Genomic DNA, 22,383 nt, shown 5'->3' with positions numbered 1-22,383 from the left:
ATTCTCAGCCACTGCAGCATGAGTTCAATCCCTGGTCAGGTTGGTGGCCCACATGACACAGCAGACCTCTCCTGTCTTGCCTGCTGCTCCCCTCAGCAGCTTATTTCTGTACATCTGCCTGTTCTGCTTCCCATGCTATTCCTCTCACACAAACCCCCCCCCCACCTCTGGCCTGTACCCCAGTCTTGTATGTATAAATAAATCTTTAAAAAATAAAATAGTAGTAAAGTCTCCATTTAAGTGTGGCTGCACATGAAAGGTACTTAAGTGCTGGCTGCTGCTTCTATACCTCATTGCATCTCCTCAAGCTCAAGTTCGTTAATGACCCACATATGCAACATTACCTCCTCGTTCAGTTCCTTCAGCCTATTTTGTCTGTCAGGAGACAGACTGGCCCACATTTACCTATAACACTGCGAGTAAGAGAGCGGAGTACGCATACCCCCTCCTACTGGTAAGAATACATTCTGCTTTCAAAGGAAAATGTGACAGGCCTCTTGCAGCCTTGCCAACACTTTGAAAGTAAAACGCTTGAAGTTTCAACAGAAATATATTTTTACATGATAGGATGAAACCTTCTGGAACTTACTACTTACAAGGAATTGAAAGAGCTGCATCAACAATTGACTGTTATGAGCTCAGGCTCCACACTGTCTCCTACAGGAATTACACGGACCTCATAATGTGTTAGAGGCAGAAAAAGGTGACCCAAGAAAAGACTAAATCCTTAGTCGTCATTACTGTTTTCTCATGTCAACACTGCCATTTGAGAAGACAGAAGGAATTGACTTACTTTATATACTTGTCTGATCCTTTAGTACGTAATGAAAACTAGAATGTTTTATTTGACCCCTATGGGAAAAAAGCTAACCCGGGCAGTTTGTTCCTGAAATAAAATAACAGCAATCAAAATACTCTCAAAGTCCCTTAGAAATCTGAACATTGCAGATTTATTAGAAAGTAGGTGCCCCAAGCTTATAGGTGGCTGTTAACATTGTTTTATATCCTTTATACAAAAAGTAGAAATGACAGAAAAAGCACTCTTGACAGAAAACAATACTGAGCCAATACTGCCCAAGTTATGGGGAAAAGAAAGTTCAGACAACTTTAGCAAACACTCATGCAATTGATGAAATACAAAATGGTATCAGAGGCTGGGTGAATGTCCTGTGGATAGCTGGATGAAGCTTAAAGACAGACATTTTCCCAGTCATGCTTTTAAACATTTCTTTAAAAAGTTATATATACAAATAACCCCCCAAAAATGTGTCTTATAGAGTCTACTGCTATAAATTTAAGGCATCCTGAAACTCTGTCTGCTGGTGAGGCTTGGTTCTCATGGTTCTATTTTCACGGAGAATAGTCCAGAAATGTCAATGGTGTCCAAAGGGCAGCAATGAGAGAAAATAAAAAAGTGATTTACAAGAAGAGTTCTTTTGACTCTGGCTCAGCAGTGTGCTTTACACTGTAGGGTTTCTTCATTTTTCTATTGATGTCATTATGCCTAAGTAGAAGAAAAACCATAAGGCCAAAATTAGATAAAACTATGGTCAAGTTACAAGACAACACTGCTACACAGCTCACCAAAAATGGAAATTATCCTCACACAAACCACACTGAAGAGCACTTCATTCAGTAGGCAAAATTATTCTTTTTTTTCCCTCTAAACATAAACAATAGTCCTGTAATAATGTACACTGAGTGAACACTTTTTAATTCAACTCTGGAAGTTATTTCTCAACCATGCTGACTAGAATCAAAGCAGCATTCTATAGTCAAGTACATTCGGTCAGAAACAAGAAAGGAACGAGAGAGAGATCTGTTTTATGCATGTAGATCCACTGGTTATTGTTTTCCAGGAAGCCTGGTTTGTTTAGGAAATCTTTTCCATTGGATGTGTGATAACTGAGTAGCAGCATGAAGTAGTCAGTAGACAACAAATAGGTAAATCTATGGGAAAAATAAGCAACTAGGGAACAATAATGCTGTTTTCCCCTTAACACTTGATATGTAAGAAATAGGAACTCAAGTATTAGCAGTTTTTGCTTTTATGTGAATTTCCCCCTGGGTACCTGCATTCATCTTCATACGCTATCAGTCCCATTCTGAGTATAAAGTCTTCCAGAAGGAGCTGACTTCTAAGGGTAGGTAAGTCTCCACATGATTAAATTCCTTCTTGTTGTTATTCTGTGCAAAAACAGTTTCTGGTGATACTACTCACTGATCCAGGACATAGGATGGTCCACAAGCATGGTTTCACGGCCTCCAAATCATGTTGGCTTACCAAGACCATGTCGTGTATTCACAGTGTTCTAGCAAATATTGGATCAGCATCACAATCCTATTTTTGAAAGTTACAATCCTATTTTTATTTATTCCTTTCAATAGGACTTGAGAGTGTTGCCCAGAGGCTGGAAAGGGAAGAAAGTAGTAGAAAAACCTAATTGGTGAAAAAAAAAATGTTCTACAGACTTTTAATTAAACACGGTGGGCTGAATACACACATTATCACCCTTTTCTGATAAGATGCTACTGAAGTGAAAATAAATAAATAAAGGTATAAATCTGTATGAATGAGGAAATAGAAGAGGAGACGATAGACAAACTGCAAATAAAATTTCAGAAATGGGAAATTAAGTAGGCTTGTGGAATTGACTTAGCAGGTAGAAAAAGCAGAATCTTAAGCCCACACTAAAGGGAGTTAAACTGGTTTGTACAAATGCTGTGAACTCCTAAAAGTGACAGTTAACTGCTGACCATGGACAGATTTGAAAAAATTTTGGAAGGAGCTTTCTGTTTTTGTTTCACAGTAGCCTGGTGACCTGTTACTTTCTGAAAGGCATGAGTCAGAGAGACTTCCAGTTCAGCTAGAGGGGGTGGAGACTACAAAATTAAGTGAAAGTGTGTCTTACAGAACACAGTTTTCACTCTATCTCCCATTAGTTTGATTCACAGATTCCTAGCAGGCAGATTTATGGGCCCTAACAGGGAACTGGAGCTTCTTTATCCTGAGAAAATACTGGCCAAGAGAAAAGACCTACAAATACTGACAATCAGTTTCCCAACATAAGAGCCCCGATGTCACTAATCTGTGTAAGGTAACACAGAGTGTATCAACACGTTTTACCCCATAAGCTTCAGTGTTCTGTTAAGCGTGAATAAGTTAGGAATCACCAGAAATTTGAGAAAAGTACTACTGTGTAAAAAAGACCCCCCCAAAAATGAATAAACAAAAGTCAAAGTGTATAGACATAGGGAAGTGGTGAAATGTCAAAAAACAAAAACTGGAAAAACCAGTAATTTCACAAGGGGTTAATCTTCATAATATGTAATATATAAAGAGCTGCTAGAAACTAACATGAAGTTCAGAATCTCAATAAAAATGAAAAGATTTTATGTGTGTTTGTGTGTATAGGGCATCCATAAAATGAAATAATACAGAGCTATGAAGTGTTCTCTTTACTAGTATGTAAGGAACTCCAACATGTTAGATGAAAACTAAAAAGGAAGAATTATCGTATGTCACCCTTATTGTAAAAATGAAGAAAAGATAAAAATGTATAATTTTTATTTGATCATAAAATTTAAATGATCTGCATATAAAATGCTCTAAAGAAATGTGTCAAAATGTTGTTGGAAGTTAAGACTATTAGGGCAGAACTAAAAGTCTGAACACAAAAGCAGTGAAGTTCAGCAATATCCTAAAAAGAAGAACTCGAAAATGTGGATTGGGCCAGTATGCCCAACACTGTAATAATAGGATTTCCAGAAAAACTGAACAGAGGAATTGCAAGGCAATTTTAAAAGAAATGTTACAAAAGCATTTCACGGAATTGAAGTACAGAGGCTTCCATTTGAAAGAGCCTGCTGAGTATCCACATCTGAACAATAATAATGAAATCACAGAATCAAGCATAGCATCAAGAAATCAAAATATCTGCGATGAAGAGAAAATCAGAACGGCTTCCAAGCGATTAGCAATTAGTCAGGAATGAAGCTCTTCAACAAGCCCATTCGAAGCATCAGAAAATGAAACAATATGTTCAAGATTCCCAGGGAAAATAATTTCCTTCTTAGAATTTTCTACTCAGTCAAGCATTCCTAATCCACTATGGACAAATTGAGGATATTTTCAGACAGGCAAGGTCTCAAAAATGTTAGTACCCATTCACTTCCCTAGGAAGGAAAACTGTCAACCAGCATGAGAATAAACCAGAAAGAAGAGAGCTTCCAGAAGCAGAGTTCTGCGCAGGACAGAAGCAAAAGGCCTACCCAGGATGACATAAATGGGGATCCCCCCCCCCCCCCGAGAATGGGAGGCAGAACAACAGCAGCAAGAGATGGCAGGAACAGATCAACACCAAGACAGACCTGATCTGTCTGAGTCATGAGAGGCGGTTTTTGCCTCTGGTGGAGTATTTTCAGATAAATTATAGATTGAGAAATGGAAATTATTTATAGGGACAACAGTGTTCTGTCAGAAATCACAGAAGTCCTGTGATTAATAGACAGACATAATAATAACAAACACCAAGTGTGGATTTACCCCTGAATAAAGTAGCAACAAATTCATGGCAGAAAGAAGAAGTGTGTGTGTTTGGGGTGAGACATGGTGGATACCGGAATAGAGAAGGACACGTCTGGCTCGTGGTGGTGAATATGGATTTTGGAGTTAGACTGAGCGTGTTCAAATCCTGGCTCCATGATTTATCAGCATTATTACTGTGCAACCTTAGAAAAGTCACATGATCTCTCTGGGTTTCAATTTCCAGTTTTCAAACTTTGGATAATATATACTAATCTGTGTCCATTTGAAGATTTAAATAGTTCGTATGGAGCAAGTAGCTGGGTATTTTCTGGTACACTTTGTATACATGCTTTGTAAGGGTTGGCATTTTTATCTTCTCTGTATAGCTCCTTGTCAGCAGACAGAAAGAGAACTGAAGAACTACATGAACACGTGATCTGGAAGTAAAGAATACTAAAGAAAACATTGAAATGAGAAGCAGAGAGTGGAAGAGGAAGGCCCAGGCCAGGCTGGGCACAAGGGTCACTAGCATTACTATTAAATATACCCAGAACACGTTGGCAAAAACTATAATTAATAAATTATCTTAAGCAAAACCTTACACTCTAGTTTAAGAATGATATCATTCTTAGGACTTGGATGGAGTTTGTTTTAAAGGGTGCTGTGGTCAGAAACTCCGAACTTTCTGCAGCATGATTCGAGCTGAATCTATTCAGTAAAATGTTAATTTCAATCATATCGCTGATGTCTATCAGGATAATTCAAGCCTCCTTAAACCCTTCAATTATCTAGTCCTGAATTACCAGTATTCAAAAGAAGAAAAGTGCTCGGGCAATTCTGGCAGGAATGACTCAGATAATTTGCTGCTCCTTGCTTTCATTTTTGGCCATGAAATCATATTCTGAGTGACCAAACTTGGAAAACAGAAAAGTCTTCCAATTAAATCTCAGTTTTTCAAGTCATCGAACCTGCTGACTCATCTAGGCATCGCCTGTGTGTTTCCACACCCCTGGTGACCCCTAAGCTCACTTAGGCTAAGGGCCCACGGCCATATATGTGTTTTCACTGACAAACACAGTAGAGACTTGGGTACCTCTGGGGTCACCTTCAGAGCACTACAAAGAGCTTTTCTATAAATCCCACTAGTAAAAAAAAGGGATTCTGGTTCAAAGTATAAAATCTTGTGTTCAAAGTACCCAAACAGAGTGTATTTATTTTTAGGGGGATTTTGGTTCCCAAGGCAGGTCTCTCTTCTGTACCCTCCTACCCATAGTTCAAGAGTGTTTATGAGTTGCATGTTTTCATTTCTTGCCTTTCTAGGGATTCCCCGCCTTTTAGGGTACTGCCTTAACACAGGATATGGAAACTTACGTACAACAAATTTTCAATTTACATTTAAAAAATTTAAATTATGCAATGTATGTCTCAACCCATTACACTTTGCTACTTACTTGGTTTCACTGTCTTCCTGCGGCAGAACATGCTTTCTTATGAGAAGAAACTCCATGTGTCAATCATGCTCTCAGAAACCTTGGGGACTCTGACAGCTTTTATAAAGCATTTGCTAAGTTGTGCTTAGATCCCAGAAATATCTGATCGTTTAAAATAGTCCCCATCACACGGGCCTTTTCTCTGTCCTTAAAAAAGTCTGCTCTGCAGCAAAGACAATGCAAACTGGCCTGTTCCAAAGGCGAACCTGCCATTTATTAATGTAATTTGGAGAAACGGTTCAAGATGGCCCTCCTCCAAGTCATAAGGATAAAGCTTCAGTATAAAATGAATGGTTTGTCTCTGAAATGAACTGGCGCCCCAGGGAGGCAAAGGTGGAGCACAGAATTGTGCAGGGGGCCACACCCCTGAGGAAAGAGGCAGGTATAGAGGGATGGGGCGACACCGAGGCTCTGGATCAGAGGGCATCATCCCTGCTACCCACTGAACTTAGATGCCCATAAAAGGAAGACAGAAAAAACAATCTTCCCATCAAGATTTATAACTTGAAACTAGTTCTGGAGCAGAATCTGCAATGTCTAGAGTGTCATTAAATACTCTTTAGCATAGCACTTGAACACACTTTTCTGAACTGTTATACTAGTGAGGTTCTGTTGGCTATGGCTGCATCCCTTCATCTGGGTGCTTGAAAAAGTCATACTGGGGCCCTCCCTGGTGGCGCAGCGGGTTAAAGCACTGCACTAAGAAGCTTAAGCCACTTTCGCATGAGTTCGATCCCCGCCTGCCCCGGAGGTGACCACATGGCGTGGCAGACCTCTCCTGACCCGCCCACTGCTCCCCTCAGCAGTGTACTTCGTTGATCTGCCTGTTCTGCTCCCCACTCTGTCTCTGGTGAATCCTCTCACCCTCCACATCTCTGGCCTGTACCCCAGTTCTGTATGAATAAATAAATAAATCTTAAAAAAAAAAAAAAAAAAGTCATACTGGGTTCAAAAAAAAAAAATAGTGGCTACTTTAAAGTCAGAATTTAAAGACATTAATAAGACGTGATTATTCTACAATATCGTGGCGAGGGTGCATTTGGATTCCTTTCGTGCTCACTGCATTTTCCCATGGTAATTCTGGAAACAGTTAGACTGGGGCTGAGCACCTCTCTGCCTGCAAGCAGCTTCCAGCCAGGGCTTCACCTCTCTTTTCCCAGAATCTTTCACATCTTTGCTCATTTTTCCATGCAGTGTGATGTCCTGACTAAGAACACAAGTGTGTGTGTCTGGTGGGAGTAGTGGGGGTGAGAAGGGGACCCTGAACTCTGACCTCCCACTGGGCACAGCAGACGCCTCTGGCCACACTGTCACACCATCTTGTGCCTGACACCCCCTCTCATCAAAGTAGCTCAGAACAACCTTGAAATTTACACAAAACATTTCACTGGCTTTTGGCCCCAGGAGTATTGTTCCCATTGTGGCTAATTCCTTGGCAATAACATCGCAATATCCACAGAATGGAGCTGATTGCTTAATGTCTGTTTTTTTTTTTTTTTTAGGTTTATTTATTTGTGCATACAGAACTGGGGTACAGGCCAGAGGCATGGTAGGTGAGAGGATTTGGCAGAGACAGAGTGGGGAACAGAACAGGCAGACCTACTGAAATACACTGCTGAGGGAGCAGCAGGGACACAGGAGAGGTCTGCTGCGCCATGTGGGTCAGCTCCCTGGCTAGGGATCAAACTCTTGCTGAAGTGGCTTCAGAGAGCTTCATGATGTGCTTTAATCCATTGTGCCACCAGGGAGAGACCTGCTTAATGTCTTTTTAAAGGCTGGCTCCCACGTTGGTGTTAGGGTTCAGGGTTTCCTGATGCTAACCCCTAAAAACCTCAGTGACAGACAGCGAGGGTGTCGCTGCTGACTGCTGAGGCTTGTGCTGATCGGTAACTGCTATGAGTGTTCACTGCACACCTTCAATCTGGGCTAAACCTAAACTCTGGGAAATGAATGTCCCATTGGCCTTTAAGACAACTCACTGCAAAAATCCCCTTAGAGTTGTAATGACTCAAAACTAGCTTGTCCTTTATAAGAAAAAGATGAGTCTGCTTGTCATAAACACAGTCATCCTCTGCATTTCAAATACAATAGGAAAGTGGTTCCGGTCCCAGAAATGAATCTAATTTTAAAGGGCATTGAAAAGAGATTTAGATTCTTTGTTATCACACTGTGACCAATTTAGAGAAATAAATAGCAAACAGAACTCTCTCAGAGATCTGACGTTCTTTAAAATATATTTATTGGCTCTATTTTTCCTTTACTGGGAAAAATGAAATTTTCTTAGGAACTCAAGTGATCCCAGTGTATGCTTGGAATTGAGGCATTCTGCCCCTCTTTTTCTCCCAAGGTTTCTTGGAGTTGGTCATCCAGAAGTGTAATGTTTGGAGCCAACTCTGATACAAAGAGAGTTGTTGGTTTCCAAAGTGACATACCTCCAAGGCAATTCCTGCCCCCTCAAAGGAGCCACCTGACCTTCAATCAAATTTGCAGACCAGAAGTTGGGACATCACTGACAGATGAACACTTGGGTTCCTTTCTGTCTAGTGGCAGGGTGCCACAGTCTAAATGAAGCAGGACTAGATTCTGCTTTCATGCATATAATTCTTGTTTCATCTAAGGAGTAAACTGGGCAGGTTCTCTCTGCCTTATGTGATAATAAATGAAGCAAGAAGATCCCCTCTCTGTGAATGATAAAATAGAGGGTAATTTATAAGGCATGGAGCAGAAGGGACCAGGATACCAGGATGCTTATTTAAATATATTGAATAATTTGGGGGTGTCTGTTCATCACTGCACCAAACTGTTAACACGAAAGCCAGCGAATCAAATAGGTCCAAACCATCCTGTAGTAAGGACTATTCCTTAAAATGAGTGTGTGTAACAGTGTTAACCTTTGGTGGATATCTGAGCAGCCCTCCATAACCTTAGTTTAGGCTCTGATTTTTTGTAATTCATTAGATTGCTCAACTTAGTTCCTCTGCTTATAAAGAGAGTGGATAAAATATTTCTGGCAAGAGACTCTATTGCAATATGAGCTCTCTTTTCAAAGTGCTGTAAGAAGCCTAGAGGAAATGCAAGGTACTTTCCTTCTCCCTCCAAAATTGCTAAGTCTTTGAGCTTCCTTGTTTCAGGGTGCTGGTGACTTCTGTTTAAGGACACAGACAGAACTTCGAGGTCCCAAGGACACACTCAAACTGTGACAGGTCAGAGAAAGGAATGGAGTGGGGAAGATAGGTTGGGGAAATAGAGGTGGGTCCATATTGATGTCTGTGAAGGGAACGGGTGTTTCTTTTCTATTTCCTCCCTACCCTAGGGATGTCAGCACTCACATCACTACTCAGCTTTTCCCTGCCCTCGTGTGACCACAGGTAGCCCAGACTCAGGTCATATAAGCATGACCCAAGCAGATCCCAACATACCGAGTTAATGAGACCTCAAGAAGAACCTCCTAGAATGACTAAGATTTACCTTCCCTCCAGCCTGAATAAAGATTAAATTTTGTTTAGAGGAGCAAAAAGAACAGGAGACTATTATTCTTATGTTAGCATCCTGTTTTTGCTGAAATTCACACCCACAACATATACTTTCATATTTGTGTGTACATAAATTATTTACACACATACACACACAAACATTTTGGAAGAGTGCTGAAAGGCATGTCAATTTTTTTTCTTTTAATTTAAAGCATTAATTACATTAAGGGATTTAAAAACACTAGTCTCCTTTAAAAAAACATTTGGAGGACTCTATGTCCAGGGAGCACTGTTTCTGATATCCAAGTTACAGAACAAACCTAAGTGCTCAACAACAGGCAAGTGGATAAAGAACATGTGGTAGATATACATAATGGAATACTACTTGGCTATGAAAAAGGCAAACTCTGCTATTTGCATCAACACAGATGGTGGGGGAGGGTATTATACTTAGCTAAATTAGTAAAATGGAGGACAAATACTGAATGGTTTCACTTACATATGGAATACAGAGAAACAAAACAAAGGGTCAGACAGAACCAAACCAGTAGTGAATCCTAGATATATGACTGCATAACTGAGGGGGAGGATAAGGAGTGGTGAGCAAAGTGGAGAGGGAGCCTAGTGGACTGTGAAGAATCTACATCTGTGGAGGTGTGACCCTTTATCCCTAAATCATGTACTAATGTAAACCAGCATTACATCAATAAAAACAAATGTTAAGAAAAACTGAAATGTGTTTGGGGGTTTAACTTTCCTGAGTTAAACGTTAGGAGGCATGGACTGAGCTGCTCTCAGCTCTCATTCTGCCTCTCCAGGGTCACGCTTGGTCAGGGACGTGGCATAGGGCGTGAGTTGTGCTTCAGAAGGATTTTGCTTAAGGAGGCACTAGAGGCACTAGAGGTGATTTTTTTTTATGTTCCTGTGTTTTGAATGATAAACATCTTGTTTGAGAAAGACCCTTGTGTTGGCGGCCACTCAGAGACGGGCTGACCCACTCGCTTCGCGCTTGCGAATGCTAAACTGGGGTGATCTCAGTACACCCAGAGGCGCCCAGCTTCTCCCCAGGGCGGCAGAAGGGTGACAAAAGCTGCTTTCAGTCTGTAGTCAGCCAAAAAAAAGCCCTCAGCTCTGTTTCAAAGTTCTGACTCTGATCAAAGGTTGAGCCATTCCACCCCTGACAGGAAACTAACTTTCTATATTAACTAGGTCCTTGACGCCATTAAAACAAAGACTGGCAGCCATGTCAACTGCCAACCACTGCACACTTGGGAACTTGAATTCCTCTGCCCTCTGATCCTGGCAGAAACCCCCTTTCTAGTAGGGTACTGGCTACCCTTCAAGGCTCCATGACAAGTGTGCCTGCTTCTTTTGGAGGGGAAGAGTTGCCATTATCCTCTTCAGTTTCAGCCCTAGCCAACAGCTCTCAGCAATTTCAAAGGGCATGCAAGAACGAGGTGTGAAAGTGCTGCGCATGCGCGACGCATCCCTGGCGCCACGTACCGTGCGTAGTGACGCAGATGTTCCTCCATCAGCATGTTAGAAAGGGTGATACAGCTGCCGTACATCTCCTAGAGAGGTGCAATTGAAAGTCACTGAAGACATGCAATGAGCTCAACACATGCACAAGTTTCAACAAACAGAAGACATGCAAGAGGTGGATTAGACCCAGGACAGAAGCTTGTACACATTTTAAGAAGCCGGGGAACCGCGGAGATCATTCTTCTTTGACACCGAGTAAGAGAAACCATTGACTTGCTTGGAAAAGTTTAAGCCATGCAAGCTTGGGCATAAGTTTAAGCTTGCTGCAAGCTGTGGTGTTTAGGGCACGTGTGTGGCTTTTGTAGCTGAAGTAAATACCTGCTTAAGACATCAGGACAAGTCTTCAACTCCTTTATGCCAAAGACAATTCATGGTGGTGAAAATCCATGTATCAGTGAAACTGGTGTCTACTAGAAATCGACTGAAAATTGATTTTTGGTGTTGCAAAAAGAACTCAGACAATTCTCACGCCTTCCTGTAATAGGATTTTACCTTCTAGCAAATAATAAAACATGATGGTATTCTGAATCCTGCTATTCTTGCCAGTTCTGCATTTTGGCTGTTACATGGTTTTTGGATGGCATGCAGCACAGAGCAAGCGGGAAACATCGCCTAAAAAGCTGTTTGTGTCTCTTATTCACTGGATGTAAACCACCCCCTGAGGACTGGCAAGCACTTCTGATGGCCACATCAGCAGTTGTTCTTGAGTAACACCTAGGGGCTTGCATTATAAAATGCCAATGTAGAGGTCCCTGTGGTGTGTTCGCTTCAAAGGTCATTGCCGAGTTGCACAGTTAAGTCTTTGGAACTAGAATAACTATTTATGTGCTCTTTAATTGGACTTGAGAATAATCTATCCAGTCACATGAGGAGAAACAAACTTCCTGAGGCAGAATCAGAGCCGAAGAAGGGCCTGATTCACATTGATGGGGGAGCTGATCTTGGAGAAATGCCTCTCAGTTGAAGGCTCCTAATATGCAAAGATCGAATTATTTAGGGAAAGTTGAGGATGAGTATATATAATCGCCTGTGATTTAATCTTTCACTTAGATTGTTTTCCAAAGGAAGAGTGAAGAGCATGGTCTCTAATATGACTTGTCTCATTAGAAACACATGCGCCTGGCTTTTCGTGCATTGCTTTAACATTTTTCTGGGGATCCTCTCAAGGTGGAATGCGACACCAATTCAGATTAGGAACACCATAATGAAATCAAAAGGGAAAAGGGCTGATCACAACACATAGTACTTACAGCCTTGTTCTTTCCTTTGCTAGCAGAGCTCATGGGATGCCCCTTGCTGTCTATTGTCTTCCTTCCAAGTGAGGTCAAGGGCAGCGTGGAAGTCTTCAACTGGCTGGCTGCCTGATAGTTATTATTATTGTTCTGATTGCCACTTAACGTCTCCATGATGGATCGGAAGGTCCCAAAAGGCCTTTTCAGTTGATCCCCTGTTTCATTACTGGTGGAGGTCCGCTGGGAGGTCCTGGCCTTATCTCGGTCCTTTTCTCCATTAAGTTCAGGGCTGGCTTGCTCCATCTGCACCACCGGCTCCTCAAAGGTAACTCTGAGTTTCAAGTTCTGAGCTGTCCGACGCTTGGAGGAGGGAGACTTGAGGGCGCTCTTGGGACTGGTGGCCACTTTCTGGGCAGTAGCGCTGTCAGGGCTGGTCTGAGTGGGGTCTCCAGAGGGCTGGCACGGGGGAGCATTTCCTGGGCCTGGACACTGGGATTCCAGGTCAGGTTCACTGCTCTCTGAGGTGGGGGATGGGCTATGGCCATCCAGGGATTTGGAAGCCTTGATACTGAAAGGAAACCTGCGTCCTGGTGCCAGCGTGTGCTTCTTTATCATCAGATGCAGGCTTTCTGTGCTGTCCATACTCTCTACCCCTTCCACGATGGGCTGCGGCCGGGGCCTGTCCGCCTTCCGCACCGGTGTGCTCTTGGGGTCCTCGGGGTAGCTGCAGTCCGTGTCCGACTCGCTCAGGGACCGCTGCATCAGCTGTCTCAACCTGGCTAACTTCAGTTCCCGCTTCTCCAGAGGAATCCTTTTTGGGTTTCTTGAAGAAGTCTGAGCATCCTGGAACTCCAAAGACAGCTTTTCCTGGGTGCAGACATTTTCAGAGATATCTTTTCCCAGTAACTGGCGCAGGATTTTGTCAGCATCTTCTTCTTTTGCTTTGGCCCTCGCCCGGCTGGAGACTGACAGGTTTCCAAGAACCTGAATCCCCTCTTGGACTCCTGGTTTGCTTTTGGCTACAGATTCATCATCTGCATCTGGGGATTTCCACTGGGACTTTCTAGAAGCTGGGGAGGATGGTGAACTGAAAAGGGGATGAAGAACACATGAGATGATTGCCCTCTGGGCTCAAAGCACTCAGCCACAAATCACCACAAGGTCTTCAGCATTACTAAACACAAGTCAATGAGATTGGATTAAGAATAGTTCCTTGCTCTCCTGCACTGCTGGTGGGAATGCAAACTAGTACAACCACTATGGAAAACTGTTTGGAGGTTCCTCAAACTGCTAAATATGGAGTCTCCCTACGACCCAGCAATCCCACTCCTTGGTATCTACCCAAAAGACACAAAAACACTGATTGAAAAAGATACCTGCACCCCCATGTTTACTGCTGCTTTATTCACAATTGGAAAGACATGGAAACAGCCCAAATGCCCAAAAGTAGATGACTGGATAAAAAAGATGTGGTACATATATACAATGGAATATTACTCAGCAACCAAAAAGAGAAACACATGTCTTTTGCAGCAACTTGGATGGAGCTGGAAAAGATCATGCTTAGTGAGATAAGCCAGAAAGAGAAAGAAAAATACGGGATGGTTTCACTCATAGAAGGAGTGAAAGGACCAGGCGAGAAAATAACAAAAATAATGAACAACCATATACCAGAGACATTTTGTGGGGGTGGAATGGGGAATGGGATCAAAAATGGGGGGGTGGGGAGGGAAGTGCACGGGATTAATGTGATGGCACATGGGTGACTTGGTGATGGGAAACCCGCGGGGATTACAATTGAGATGGAAAAAAAAATGTACAAAATGATGTAAAAATAAACTGTCATAAAAAAAATAGTTCCTTGATTTCCTTTCAAAACAATCCGCAAAGACTCCACCAGGACAAGCATAGCCAAACTACAGCATGGCTTAGACCTTATGCTTGGGTTACTGTGTCTAATGAAATGGTCTGCTGTTTTACCACTGATGTAGCAGTTTTTCAAACACTTTTGCGAAAACATTTCACAAATTTCTCTCAATTAACTCCACTTCCAACAACCTTATGAACCTACATAAAAGCCATTTCACAGATGAAAAAATGACTCAAAGATAAAGTGATTTGTTTATAGACAAGGGGGAAAAAAATGGCAAAGATCGAAACCCAGGTCTTCTGATCACAGGTCCAGAACTACTTTTACTGTGATATCTCATTTTTATTTCTCTTTAGAAGAAAGTGATCTTTGTGGTCATTTTCTTAGGAGCCAATAAAACAAAGTCCAAAAGAAGGCTCCCAAATTTAAGACCAATGTCCCTGGTTTTACCTGGGTGAAGAAAGGACTGATTTGCCCTCTGATTTCTGAGCTTCTAGAAGTTGTTGGAGCTGATTCTGTAGTGTGACACGTTCCACTGTCTGTCTGGGAAAAACAAACCAAAACAGCTCTCATGCATGGCTACTACTGTAAACAAGTATATACATATTTTTTCATAATAACTTGTAATGTGTTGCATACATTTAAAAGTCTATAGGTATGCATAATGTACATTTCAGAGAATTCCCTAAAAATACATAAAAGAACCCCAAAAGATGTTTAGAATTCATTTTGGTGAAAAACTATAACCTAAATGTTCATCAAGAAGAATGAACAAATTTGTTATTATTTCTATAATGGCAGTTAGTAAAAATGATAAATTGAAAAACTTATGGAAATAAAAGTTTCCCTAATATATAGAGCATGGATATACATACAAATTAGCCTCTCCTTAAGTAAAGAAGGAAGTTACCAAATTATGCAAATATAAACTCATTTTTTATAAAAAGATTTATTTATTAGTGCATACAGAACTGGGGTACAGGCCAGAGGTGCAGGAGCGGTGAGAGGATTCACCAGAGACAGAGTGGGGAGCAGAACTGGCAGGTGGACGAAGTATACCGCTGAGGGGAGCAGCTGGCGGGTCAGGAGAGGTCTGCCACGCCATGTGGGTCACCTCTAGGGTGGGGATCGAACTCATGCTAAAGTGGCTTCAGCTTCTTAGTGCTATGCTTTAACCCGCTGAGCCACCAGGGAGGGCCTATAAACTCACTTTTAAGAAAACTGTCCTCTATATTTAAGTGCACATACACACACACACACCTCTCAGTAAAAAACTGGAAGGACAGACTTCTAAATGTTACTTACACTTTCTAACCTATTTGTATTTTTAAAGTAACTGTATTAATTTAGTTATCAGAAATAAAACAACCAATTTCCACTTTGGCTAAAAATAATGAAATAACCAACTCTTTTCTTACATAAAGGGAAAAGAATGTATGACAATCTCAATTTCCTCTGTGCATAAAAGCATATAGATCAAAACATACATTAAAGAAAATTAAAAGTCACAGGTTACAGAAAATCTATTTAGAAAACATATTAGAAAGCGTAAAATAAGTAAGTCAAATGGGTTCTGACGTTACAGAAATCAGTAGTATTTACTGAATGTTTGTAGCCTTTATGACAAAAAGGAATTCAGGTTGCTGGGGATGATCATCAAGGTCATGTGTCAGAGCTGTTAAGACAGGGAGATTACCCTGGATTGCTGTGGTGGGTTTCATCTAATCACACATGACTTTGACAGTGAAGAGGAGGCAGAAGAGGATGTCAGTGACGCTCTGGGTGACAGGAACTGATCTGCTTGTGGGCTTCGACATGAGGTAGAATCCCTCAGCTGTTGGGAATGCCTCTCGGCTGACAGCAAGGATTCTCCAAGTAGTTTGAATGAGCAGGACACAGACTCTCATTGTAGAGCATCTTGAAATGAATGCAGCCTGTCCTCTCCTGGATTTTAGTCTGGAGATGCCATTCTAGCCTTTGACTCATGGAACTGTTCATTAAATTGTGGTTATTCATTACAGGAGCAATAAAAAACAGACACAACTGGCATTAAAAATGCTGGTCTCTCAGAAATTTTTATGAAAATTAATTGCCTACACCTATGATATATACATTATTTAAGTTGTTTACAATTTTGTCAGCTCTATTTCCAAAAGTTTGAATAACTCCCAGAAACTGCATTAACATCCATTTTATCCCAGTGGGAAAGGGAATAATATTATGAATATATTTTGTTGTTGTTTACAGGCAAAATACGCTATTTTTAGTTATTAAATTATTACTGACATTTTAGATATAAATAATTCTAGTAGAGTAGTAGTACTCTTTTATAAGAAAATGGAGTCTTTGAAACAGAGCTCAGCTAGAAATTACTGAAATTACATTTGGAGACTGGCCAATTGATAATTTTTTTACTTATGCAATATTTTTATTCAAAAGCTGTGAATGGTCTTTGCCCAAAATCAGTCCCCTACTAAACCATCACTGCATTTTATAATCTGGTAAATTTTATGTTCCATAGTGTTTCCTACTATTTGTCATTTGTATCCTGAAGCCATTTGAATTCACACAGTAGAGTTCAGCTTGGAATTGAGGCACATGATTAAAATATTCAGAGGTTGTGTATTTTTTGAATATTAACAAGAAAAAACTTTATGTTGAAGAATATCTGGGGTGAGGTAAGGAAATTCTGAATATGAAAATTCTTATGGTTAGTAATGCTATTGTTGTTATCACTGAAGTTGTCACTTTTAATAATAAAGTCGGCATCAATGCCTATGTATTTTCATAAATACAAATAAAAGCTGCTTTCTTTTTTCCCTAAAAAAAAAAAAGGAAAAAAAAAGCTGGCCTCAGGCCCTCCCTGGTGGCATAACAGGTTAGGACATAGCACTGCAAACTGGCCGCAGCCACTGCAGTGTGAGTTTGATCCCCGTCCCAGAGGTGACCCACATGGCACAGCAGACCTCTCCTGGCCTGTCCGCTGCTCCCCTCAGCAGTGTACTTTGTCAGTCAGCCTGTTCTGCTCCCTAATCTCACCCCCTGCATCTCTGGCTTGTACCCCAGTTCTGTATGCATAAATAAATAAATCTTCTGGCCTCTCTCCTGAGCCAGGACACAGAACTAAATCAGTGAATTATAAGTGTTCTTAAAATGACTGGTATATTGCAGATACTTATGTAAAGGGGGTCAGTATCATCCTTACCGATTCTTGTGAGGTCAGACCCCTGTAAGATCCTAACATGTCCCAAGTACTCTCTCGGGTTCTCAGAAGTGATCACTCTTAGTCCTAACACTCCATCCCGAAGACCAGCGAAATCTGGGATCTCGTTTCATTTTACTCACTTTGCCAGACTCACCAACTAAAAACTTTCTAAATCAAGTTGTGTCATAAAGGGTCAACCACCTACATTTTAGGTTACCTGTCACAATTACTTGAAATCGGTCTTAAATAGGCAAATGAATGTGTGGCCGTGTTCCAGGCAGCTATTTACAGAAACAGGTGGTGGGCTGGATTTGGCACACTGTCTACAGCTTGTTGGCCCTGGTCTAAAGAAAGAGTAAAAACAAAAATGCATGAAAGCATTCTGCTTTTCCCACTTTGCTAGTTAGTACTGCATGTCAAATGTTTAAGGAAAACCTTTGGTGGATAGAAAATAGGTGAAGAAAGATTAGGATTTGCTTTGAAGGGTTTATTAGGTGTCAAAGTGAATAATGACACAATCAAGAGAACTATTTGGGGCCAACTGGGTTGACTGCGTGGAATCCCAGTTATAAATGTGGAGAAAAAAGATTTTACTCTTGAGATTCTAAAGAAGTACTTAGAAAGGACTAATCAATTTTAACTACTACATACTAGCCAGTGAATTATGCATGTAAAATACATAAAATATATGAGTATATAACTAGAATAGTGGTTTGCTAGGGCGTTTGTAACAAAGTACCACAGATCAGGGTGCTTAAATGACGGTAATTCATTTTCGCAGAGTTGGGGAAACAGAAGTCTGAGATCAGGGTGGGTTTCTTCCGAGGCCTGCTCCCCACCTCTCTTTGAGTTGTTTGGGGTTTGCTGGTGACCTCTGACCTTCTTTGACCTGCAGCTATCACTCTTGTCTCTGCCTTCATGTTCACGTAATGTTCTGGGATGTCAGGCTCTGTGTCCTCCCACTTCCCATTTTATAACAACACAGTCACAGTGGGAATAGGGCTGACTGCAGTGACCTCATTCTTTTGCAAAGATCTGTCCCTAAACCCTGGAAATCTGACTGCAGAACTGAGGCTACCACCGTGGGGAGAGTGTGTGAGAGTGGGGGACAAAGCAGAAGTGGCCGAATGTCCTGGGTTGGAGGATTATGGAGGATTTACTGGTAGGTGTGGTGTATAACATACATCTGAAGAGGTGTGAACCTGTACCTTTATTATGTATTTATTTTTAAAGAATTTATGTATTTATGCATATAGAATTGGGGTACAGACCAGAGCTGTGGGGGGTAAGAGGATTCACCAGAGACAGAGTGGGGGACAGAACAGGCAGATCGACGAAGTTCGCTGCTGAGGGGAGCAATGGGCGAGACAAGAGAGGTCTGCCGCGCCATGTGGGTCACCTCCCTGGCCGGGGATCAAACTCGTGCTGTAGTGGCTGCAATAGCTTCATAGTGCTGTGCTTTAACCCTTTGTACCACCAGGGAGGGCCCCAAGAATCTGTACCTTTAAATCATATACAGTATTGTAAGCCATTGCCACTTCAAAACAATAACAAAAATGGTGCTACATAAATAAATAAAATAAAAAAGTTACCAAAGCATTAAGAAACATAAAAACTCCTATTGCCAAACAGGATCCCATTTTAAAATACTAGGGGTTGCAGCTCCGACATCTCTTTTTTTGGGGAGTGGAGGCACCATGTAACTCCTAATTCCTTGATGAGCGTTAGTTAGATTGGATTTTAGCAGAGCTGAAGAACACCGCTGCTCCATAATGACCCGGGATGAGTATTCAAGCAGACACTCACAACTATATCCCACCAAAAAGCACAAAGTGGAAAAAGTAATGTGTGCCATCCTCTCGCCTTCCTGTGACATCCTTGCCCTGCCACCTTAGGGTCCCAGAGCACTGGGGCTGAACTTCGAGGATTCTCTGCTCAGTTTTAGTCTCGCCGACCGCATGGAGGAACACAGGAAGACTGTACTGTGCCGCTCATATTTTATCTTGACATTGGCTTAACTACAACCATCTACAACACTCAGCTTTGCCGACCATGGAAGAACTGTGGTCTTTCAGTGGCCATGTGCATCTTATCCCAGAGCAGAAGAGATAAGCGACAATAGCCACGCCTTGCACAGTTTACCAATGAAACAGTCCCCACATCGGAAGCGCTTCCCCGACTCTGGGGTGCAGAGACTGGAGAGAAATGTCTTGTGATCTTTTCCCTTGTGTACAACCCTTTGGAGAAAGTATGGGACCCTATGGTGATGGCGCATGGGTGATTCGGTGATGGGAAGCCCATGGGGATTACAACTGAGATGGAAAAAGATACAAAATGATGTAAAAATAAACGATTATATTATAAAAAAACAAAACCAAAAATAGGGGATCATTTAAAGTTCTTCTAAACTGTGTTCAGCAACTTCATACTGATTGAACACTATTTTATATACTGAGGAATTATGAGTGGCGTGCTTGATTATTATTAGACGTTTGCTGGTGATGAATAACAGGTTCTCTCTCTGTCGTTTCCCAAAAACATAGTTTTCTAGTTGTGAGACCGAGACCCTGGCCCATCGATAGCCCTGTCCTCTTTCTCTCTCATGTTTTTCTTTTTTATTTTTAATGCACTGAGACATTTTCGATACTGACAAAATAAGATTGCATTATAACATGAAATCAGCTTCTAGTTCCTAGATTATTAAAGGGCAGAGGTGGGGATGATCTGGATACGCTCCCCGGGCCTCGCTGGCTGCCGAAGAGGAGACGTGAACACAGAGAGCCGCTCTCTGTGTGTCCCTGCGGTTTTAGCTCTGTACCTAGAGAGCTTTCTCTGTACTTTTTCATTTAAATAGCATGTTGCCTCTGCAGAGATGGCCTCTTCAGCAGGAATGCTGTCTGGGGGGACTTGGGGCAGCGTAGGGGAGGCTGGGACTTGCTTGTACAAGCTGCGTGAGAGGACCTGACTAAATCACCTCACTGAACCCCAGCCCCAGAGCTTGGTTGTTGTTAGGCTGGCAGAGGCCCAGCCTGAACGGAGGAAGAAACTGACAAGGACTGAACCTGCACTGGGAAGAAAAACACCACCTGACAGGAAAGGGCGCGAAAAAAAGCAGGCAAAGAACTCCCCCAAAAGGAAAAATACCCCACTCTAGAAGTGGTATAGAAGTCCCTGACTTTCAGATCCCAGGTGCAATGCCTGCCAGGTCACTCTGTCAGTATTGCCTGAGAGTGCAATAAAACTCTTTTTCCTGTCTTGCTGCCTTTCTGTTTCTAACAGTTGTCACTGACCGAAGAGGCACTTACTCCTTTAGCTGCTTGGTGAGCTTCACCACCTGCGAGGCCAGCGACATGCAGGTCTCCACCACCACCAGGTACCGGGAGCACAGGGTGTGTCCATGGCGCTCGGCACTCTGGGAGGGCTTCTCCCCAGAGAGGTTCTGCATGGTGACGTTCGCTCCGTATTCGACCAAGGTCTGTCAGAAAACACAGACACAGGCCATCATATCAAGAGCTCCCTTAGAATGTTCTTTTATTTATTTTTTTAAAGATTTATTTATTTGTGCATACAGAACTGGGGTACAGGTCAGAGGCTCAGGGGCAGTGAGAGGTTTCACCAGAGTCAGAGTGGGGAGCAGAACAGGCAGATCGACGAAGCACACTGCTGAGGGGAGCAGCGGGCGGGTCAGGAGAGGTCTGCCACACCACGTGGATCACCTCCTGGGCAAGCGGGAATAAAACTCATGCAGAAGTGGCTTTAGCTTCTTAGTGCTGTGCTCTAACCCGCTGCACCACCAGGAAGGGCCAGAATGTTCTTTTTTAGTGACTGTGACAGAAGGCTGATGGCGGCTTCCCTGTTATGCCAAAGCCAGCGGGCTGGCGGGGAAGTCATTCCATCCAGAAGGGCCTGGGGAACCTGCGCCAGTCAGAGCCTGCCCAGCCCAGCCTTGAGAAAAGCTGTCCAGGAAAAGGTGGGGTGCTGCCTTTGAGAATGTGGTCAAGCGCTTTGTCCCTTCCAAAGGGTGGCTCAGAAAGCAAAGGGCACATCCAAGCAGGAGAGAATGGAGTTTGGTTTATCTGCTCCTGTGGGCCTGGCGGCTCACTCAATCTTGTCCAGACTACCCAATGAGAAGAGCTGGAGAGAAAGGAGAGGACCCCGGCCACCCCAATGTGTGCATGGCAACTGCACATCCCCTGGGTTGAGGAGATACTGTAGAAGGGATTTGGTGTGAGCCTGGCATCACCCCACTAGAAAGGACAGGTTTCTCCAACAGCAAGAGGTTGGGGGTGCAGTGGAAGAGGAGGAGGGTGTGAGACTGGGGCCACATCTTCCTTGGCAGGCATCAGTGGGGAGGCCCTCCAGAGACCCATGCATTGTACCCATCAAAGTCAGCATCTGAAAGTGAGCTGAGGGTCTCTTGTCTCTTGAGCTCACTCTAGGACCAAAAAGGGGGCAACCACCTGAAGGAAAGCAGTTTGGCTTAGCAGTTTAGCTTAGCAATTCTGGGCCTCAGGCTGATAAGGAGGCGCCTGCGACCTTGACTAGGATCTGGCTGTTTCCATCCTCGTACATGGGCACAGACCCAAAAATCCCGGCTTACAGGTTCTTTTGTAAATAATTTTTGATACTTCCCACCCACCTAGCTGGGGCCCAGCCAAGGGGCGCAGGCCACGGTAGCCCCCTTTGTTACAGTATAGAAGCTTGATGCCGAAAATAAAGACAGGGGCTTTTCCTGGTGAACAGACTCACGGTGTCCGTCCTTTTTCCTTTCACCACCACTCTCTCTCTGGCCTACTCCTCCCTACACTAAGGAATTCTTCTAATCCAGTCTTTAAAATGTTTTCTTTGCACCTCGGAGGAAGAGTCCGCCACAGACAACAACATGGTTGGTATCTGCAGAAGTGAGAGACGCCCGGTCAATATGGCTTCCTGCTATCTTGAGAAAATGAGGACAATGTCTGTGGTTCTCAGTATAGTGGTCTTAGGGTAATCTTGGGAAAGCAGGAAAAGCTCCTTTCAGTGTCTTAGGCTTCTTAAGCAGAA

The 22,383-nt window shown here is 42.6% G+C and overlaps 1 protein-coding gene across 1 annotated transcript in view; it reads right to left on the bottom strand.

Annotated features, from left to right (window-relative positions):
* Positions 1–999: 999 nt before the first annotated feature.
* Positions 1,000–22,383, bottom strand: part of SNCAIP (synuclein, alpha interacting protein) — a 69,138-nt gene continuing 47,754 nt past the window's right edge. The window contains 5 exon segments of the mRNA XM_004686659.2: positions 1,000–1,504; positions 10,995–11,062; positions 12,284–13,352; positions 14,586–14,678; positions 20,646–20,868. Coding sequence (XP_004686716.1) covers positions 1,420–1,504; positions 10,995–11,062; positions 12,284–13,352; positions 14,586–14,678; positions 20,646–20,868 — 1,538 coding nt within the window. The 3' untranslated portion in view covers positions 1,000–1,419.

The sequence above is a fragment of the Condylura cristata genome, unplaced genomic scaffold, assembly GCF_000260355.1.
Source record: "Condylura cristata isolate star-nosed mole 26May11 unplaced genomic scaffold, ConCri1.0 scaffold00021, whole genome shotgun sequence".
Lineage (NCBI taxonomy): Eukaryota > Metazoa > Chordata > Mammalia > Eulipotyphla > Talpidae > Condylura > Condylura cristata.
This window is presented reverse-complemented; position numbering and strand designations above follow the sequence as displayed.